General features: G+C 56.6%; 1 protein-coding gene across 1 annotated transcript in view; it reads right to left on the reverse strand.

The window, feature by feature from the left end:
- Positions 1-607: 607 nt before the first annotated feature.
- The window catches only part of ITGB1BP2 (integrin beta 1 binding protein (melusin) 2), a 6,981-nt gene continuing 952 nt past the window's right edge, over positions 608-6,636 (reverse strand). The window contains exons 4-11 of the mRNA XM_009331658.1: positions 6,242-6,390; positions 5,987-6,099; positions 5,665-5,723; positions 4,638-4,708; positions 4,290-4,392; positions 2,825-2,944; positions 2,316-2,378; positions 608-1,013 (exon numbers count right to left, since the gene is read on the reverse strand). Of these exons, the coding sequence (XP_009329933.1) occupies positions 768-1,013; positions 2,316-2,378; positions 2,825-2,944; positions 4,290-4,392; positions 4,638-4,708; positions 5,665-5,723; positions 5,987-6,099; positions 6,242-6,390 (924 nt within the window). The 3' untranslated portion in view covers positions 608-767. The remainder of the gene's footprint in view (positions 1,014-2,315; positions 2,379-2,824; positions 2,945-4,289; positions 4,393-4,637; positions 4,709-5,664; positions 5,724-5,986; positions 6,100-6,241; positions 6,391-6,636) is intronic.

Genomic DNA, 6,636 nt, shown 5'->3' on the forward strand with positions numbered 1-6,636 from the left:
TAAGCTCAGCTCACTCTGCTGCCCTGGGGCTCTGCATCCCCCCAGAAATGCCAGGGTCAGGCAGAATGCCAGGCTGTGAGCACCCTGGCCCCAAGGAGACCTGGCACAGGCACAGGCTGCCTGAGGTACAGACGAGGGGGCTCCTCCCATTGTCCTGCCCCATTGTCCTGCCCCAGCCGGGCACAGGAGAGGGAGAGACAGATGGCAGGGTTCAGCCCACTGATGTTTCTTAAGCACCTATCAGGAATTTCAGAGTATAACCTTTGCTCTGGGTTTTTATTACTCGCCCCTTCTGAACACCTCCCGGGCCCAGCTGCCCTTCCCCGCCACGGAGGGAGTGAGGTGGTGGTATGGGGGGGTTAAGCTCAGCTCACTCTGCTGCCCTGGGGCTCTGCATCCCCCCAGAAATGCCAGGGTCAGGCAGAATGCCAGGCTGTGAGCACCCTGGCCCCAAGGAGACCTGGCACAGGCACAGGCTGCCTGAGGTACAGACAAGGGGGCTCCTCCCATTGTCCTGCCCCAGCCGGGCACAGGAGAGGGAGAGACAGATGGCAGGGTTCAGCCCACTGATGTTTCTTAAGCACCTATCAGGAATTTCAGAGTATAACCTTTGCTCTGGGTTTTTATTACTCGCCCCTTCAGTCCGGGGGAGAGGGTGTGCTGCAGCCTGCACACGGGGCTGGGCTGGGTCTGCTCCTCTGGAGCTGGTGCCAAGGTCCCCGGCAGCTCAGGAGCTGGCACTGCTCAGCTGCTGAAGCACTTGACTGTCAGTTGCTTGGTGTTCCCAGCTCCTCGTCTTCCTCCTCCGACCAGCTCAAGCTGTCATCCGAGTCCTCCCCCTGCGCTGCCCCTGGCTCCTCTGCATTGGTAGCCTCCTTCTTTTGCTCACCACAGGAGTGTGACGTGCTTTGGGGGAGCTCCAGCCTGGCCCAGGAGCCAGGGCTGACTTTGCAAAGCGTGATCTCCACCTTGGTAGGGACCATGCTCACAAAGCTCTTCTCTATTTCAATGACCTAGAGAGAGGGAAAGGTGCAGTGAGCTGGGCAGGGGAGGGCAGGCAGCATGTGCTCATCCTTCCCCTTACTGGCAGAGCCCTGCCAGAGGAGAAGAGAGGAGAGATCTCCTCTCCTCATGTGCCAGGAGACAGAGCAGGATGAAACCTGGACTCTAGCTGAGCTTCACAGTGTTATGTCTAAGCAGCACCGCAGTGCTGGTACAGAGCTCAGGAGAGCTCAGCTAGCCGCAGCCATGTGCCCGGCTGTGGTACAGCCCTCTCCCCACGGCAGTGAGCTGCGCTGAGGCACAGGCACACCCACACCCGGCAGCACACTTTGCTGCCTGCGGATGCAGGCAGCAGGCACCAGAAATAAAGGCAAGAAATGCGCATGCAAATTCCTGAGTCTCACTGCTTCTCCCCAGCCAGCAAGCAGCAGAGAAATCAGAGAGCGAGTCCCCACAGGCACAGCAGGATTGCAGGGGGAGACAGGGACCTTCTGGGCCAAAGACCCTTTGGGGTTGTCTGGGACCAAACCCAGAACACCAAAACCCAGCAACGTCCAGCTCTGCTCTTAGTCCAGGATCGATTGGTGCAGACACCAGCAGCCTCTGAAACAGCCCTCCTCACAACCCCTAAGGCATTTCCTAGCAGAGATGGCAATAAATGCCAGTACCTAGGTGACCTGGCTTGCAGACCATCCCAACAAGAGCAAGCCAGTGCTGTAGCAGCGTTTAAAAGAGTGCCAGGGTGCCTCAGGTAGTGCAGAGCAGTCAGACAGGCACCGAGCCCAGGCACAGTCCTGGCATAGCTCCCAGGGGATGCTACCACTATGGGATCAATAGAGAAAAACCTGATTTCCCCATCAGCCTTTGCTGCTATAGAAAACTGGAGCTCTGGAGATAAACGGGTCCTTTCTGCTGTGACAGCCGTGGTGGACCTGTGTTCTCTGCAAGGCTTCGAGAGCTGGCAATGAATCACACCAAGGGAGGGACTACAAAATGGTTGTTTGTTCCACAGATGTGCCAGCTGGGGAAGAGATGGTGTCCTGGGGCCCACAGCATTTCTATGCAATAATACAGTCAAAGTCTGCCTTATGCTCCATGCACAGGAAGGACTGTGCAGAAATTGCAGCAACAACCATTTTGCTGCTTTTTCAAAAGTCTGAGAATCCTGACTACGCAGAGAGTAATTTTCCTTACTGGGAGCCTGTGTTTGGGGCTGCAAATGCTTCTCCCAGAGCACAGGCTGCCCCACAGAATTGCAGCCCAGCTCCATGCAGACCACTGGAATAGCAAAATCAAAGTAAACAGGATCTTACCCCCCAAAGATCCAGTTCTGCCTGGAAAATCTTATTCCCTTCAAAGATGACATGAACCTCAAGCTGAAAGATCAACAGAAAATTATCTGAGTGGGTAGCACAGCACTGCCAGAGCTCTTCCCCCAGACAGTGCAGCTGCCTTCCAGCACCATAACGCATCCCACATCCTGGCTCCGGTGTAATGGTCTGGTGATCCCCTCTGCACCTGGAAGCATTTCACCCCCTTCAGAGCATGCTGGGTTCACCTCTGCCACCAGTTGAGGGATTCAAGGCCAGCAAAGCCACCCACTGAGGCTGAAAGCCACTGAGGCAGAGTGGCCAGGCAGATGCTGCTGCAGCAGCGAAGCCACTGGGCTCTCAGCTCGGGGACGGCAGGTCGGCAGTGCCAACCTCAGCTGCAGTAACAGACCAAACAGGCCATCAAAGAGCACCAGGCTAGTCCCTGGCTCATCAAAATCAGGTGCCATGAAAGCGCGCATTCCCAGCCCAGCTCTGTCAGCCCCACTCACCACAGTGCGGTTGGCTTTCACGCTGCTGAGGGTGGGCAGGGGGTTCTTGGCGTAGACCGTCACCACCACCTGGCTGCTGGTTTGGTGCCAGTCGTGCCGGCACGACACCGCCTTCTTGTCCTGCCAGGGAGAGGAACCCATCGTGGCATGGCATCTAGCCCAAGCACACCCCAAACAGAGGGGATGTCTGTGCCGGAGGATGCTCCTTCGCACGTCTCCTTCGCAAGAGCGCCAGCTGAGGTCGGCATCGGCTAAGCAAGATCAAACCCTGCCTTTTTTACAGGTTTTTGAGGGGAGGTGGTTCATGCGAGGGTGGGCCACCCCTGCCAAGCTGTTCCATGCAACATGGGGCATCTGTGCTGTGCTTGGGGTTGCCCTAGAAGGTCGTGTTAAGACCAGAGACATCCCCTTCTTGTTCCAGAGCCACTCTGCTGTGCCCAAGCTCACAGGTGCTGTACACAGTCAAGAAGCTCAGTCTGGAGGGCAGTGCAGGGGCTGTTGCTGGACATAGATCATGCCACCATGATCTAAATTTGGGAGACAGATGAGCCCCAGCTGGCCACGTCTCACCTTTCTCCCACAGGACCCCCACATCATCCATGCCACAGGCAGTTTTGGCCCCACCAGGCATTTCTGAGCATCAGCAGGATATAGACCCCCTGCAGCCCTCAGCGTTGCCAGCTAAAGAAACACCCCAGGAGGAATCCCAGCCCCAAACTCAGGTGACAATTAGCACAAAGCACCTGCATTACAACATCACAGTTCATTCACTGCAGCCTCCTTTACATCCACTATATATTTTCTGCTCCAGTACAAAGAACAGACTGGGGTCAGAGAGGGTTGCTCAGAGCAATGCTGACTCAGAGGAACACGTTGCACTTTCAGGGGTATCCTGGGCCACCTTGGTGCAGCTTTCCCAGCTCAAGCCTGTTTCCAGCCAAGAACTTTCCTGTGGAAACTTATACACACATACACAATATTGGGAATTGGGATCTTCTCTCCATTGCCCTGCCACAACACCATGTCGCTATGCAGATGAGGTCCCTCCTGGGAAGCAGTTGCAGAGGGAAAGCTTTGTTAAAACCAAATTCAGTCATCTGAAGTCATCTGTCAAAACTTTTGGGGGTTTTTTTGCAGGGCTTTTCCCATGCTCAGCTGCTTGTCCCTGTGCGGCAGCCTGCAGCGCTGGCTATGGCATGCCCGGGGCCAGCTCCTGCCTTGTTCAGCTTCCTATTGCCTGTTGGGTGTGAGAGCTGACATGTTTTGTGAATGCAGGAGCAGCATTTTAAACAGCAAATGAGTGAAGATTAGACATTCAAACCCTGTGCAGTCGTCTGTTGGCAATTATGAAAATTAAGAAAATTAAATGCAGAAACCCATGTGAATGCAGAGCAAGGGAAGGAGCACTCCTCAGGTGCCAGTAACAGCACTTTGCTCACACGAGTTGCCCCCGCCGAGACCTTACCCCCTTCCCCGTCCAGCAGTGCCGCCCGCTGCTGCAGCCTGGCTGCTCCAGGAAGGTGCTGAAGTCTGTCGTTTTGACTCTGCAGCAGCTCCAGTACTTCATCCTGGGGAAGACAGGGTGACCTGAGCAGGGAGCACCCACGGGAGCAGGAGAGGGGACCACAGCTGGCTTCGGGGTGGTGGCAGAGAGGGGCTCGGAACCAGCAGCCTCCCCACCCACGTGTCACCCTGGGGGGAGTCACCCACGATTGCACCAGCCATGCTTGCTTGAGGCCACACAACCTTGTGATGCAGCACTTTGAGCCCTCAGCAGGGTCAGTTTGCTCCCCCGTAAAGGGTTGTTTCTTACCCCTCATGGAAGACAGGAACGCCAGGGTGGAAAGTACAAACCTCTGTGTTGCTCTCTGGGCCCTGGTAGATCTGTGGAGTGAGAAGCAGAGGAAAGTTTCGGCTGTGCCTCTGGCATGGCATGGCATGGCATGGCACAGCTAGGCGTCCGCCCATCGGTGCCCATCCCTGCATAGGGCACAGCATGATGCCCAACATCACCCTTTCACCGGGTCCAGCATCTGTAAGGACTTACTCTTGGACCATGCCCAGCTGGCAGCCCGGCATTGGTCCCTGCTCCCTGCCGGCAGGGCAGCCCCTCTGGCCTTGCCGGGACCCCACTGTCATCCCCATGACGCTGGCAGCAGCCCTTCCCTATGCCCTCTCCCAAACACAGCCTGGTCCCAGCTGGGCAGCACTGGGACAATGGGCAAGTTTGGACACCACAGAAACTCGCTCTGAGGTGCAAGGGGCCGTTCGTCCATCCTGTCCCTTCCCCTCCTTCCCAGAGCATGTCAGTCTCATGTCCTCATCCACCTCCCGCCTTTTGCTCCCTGCTCGCTCCCCTCTCTGCTGCTTTCCAAGCATGCTGCCAGCCCTCCCGCAGCTTGGACCCTCCGGCATACGCCTCAAGGCAGGCAGACAGTCCTACACAAGGCAGTCGTGGGGCAAGACAGGGAGTGGGCTGTGCTGCATTAATTAAATGCAGGTGAGAATTATTCCACGTGCATTTTACCTATATGCTCATATCCTGAATATGTGCTATATTTCATTGCAAGCAATTAGCAGCAGTGAAACACGAATGTACCACCAATCCAGGAATCTAGAAGCTTCTTGAAGGAACGTGGCTGGGAGGTGACAGAGGCAGCCACTCCAGGGATGGGATGAGCAGGAGCATACAGAACCGATGGGCACTGCCACCTCCCACCCACCCGGCACCCTGCCCCACACCTGGTGGCAGCTGGGAGACATGCCCCCACACCAGACCTATGGTGCTCCCGGCCATGCAGTGCAGACCGTGCAAAGATGGGACTCTGCTGGGTACTCACTGCCTTGCAGGCTGCGTTCTTGCAGGTGGTGCCAGCTCTCACCTGGGCAGCTGCCTCCCCTGCGAGAGCAACACAGCTTCACCCCGGGGCACGCACCACCTGTGCCTGCCCCCAAACCATGCAGCTCCACTGCCAGCTCCCCAGCTTAGCACACATGGCCCCTGAGCACAGCCCACTGCAACGCGCCTCCAGGATGCAGCTCTGTGCGTTTGCAGGTGGCTGAGCATGCAGCACCCGCCATCCTGCCCTGAACCTGCCATGCAAAACCCCACAGTGAACTTGCCACGTGCAACCCCACCGCCATCTATCAGCTCATCACTACCTGCACAACTGCCTTCAGGTGCCTCATCCTTGGAGGACAGGTTCAGTTTCTCCAGTGCCTGCTCCAGAGACCTGGATACTTTAATTGGCAGCAGTTGTCTTGGCTCATCAGAGCTGGGAAACAGCAGCAGCAAAGGCCGAGTGGGTTTTTTTTTTCAATTTAAGTGTCATCACCTCTCCTGAGGAAGCAGAAGGGCAGGACACATGCAAAAGAAGTGGCACAGCAGGGCAACACTGTTAGCTGAGCCCATCTCACCTTGGTCTTTCCCGCTGCATCTTCTCAGCTGATTTTGGTCCTTGGATGATGAGCTCCTCCACTGGTTTGGCCTTCAGCTTGTCTGAGGTCTCCTCTTGGCTGAAAGGCTCAGGGGGCTTCTCCTTGCTGTGAAACCCCTTTGTGCATCCCTGAGCAGCAGAGGCAAGCCTGATGCGTGCTTTGCCCTCCCTAACCTGGCAGCTGCTCCCAAACCCTGCGAGTTTCCGTGCTCTGATGGCTTTGTGTCCTGCAACGATGGGCTCTGACCCTGCACCAGGGCAGTGGCTGTGTCTGCAGGGATTTCCGGGAACAAGACGGTGTGGCAGCCTCACAGGGGCCATGGCAGACAGGTCTCAGCTCTGCTGCACCCCAGCCTGTCAGCTGAAGGGCAGCAA

Source organism: Pygoscelis adeliae, unplaced genomic scaffold (assembly GCF_000699105.1).
Source record: "Pygoscelis adeliae isolate BGI_AS28 unplaced genomic scaffold, ASM69910v1 Scaffold79, whole genome shotgun sequence".
Lineage (NCBI taxonomy): Eukaryota > Metazoa > Chordata > Aves > Sphenisciformes > Spheniscidae > Pygoscelis > Pygoscelis adeliae.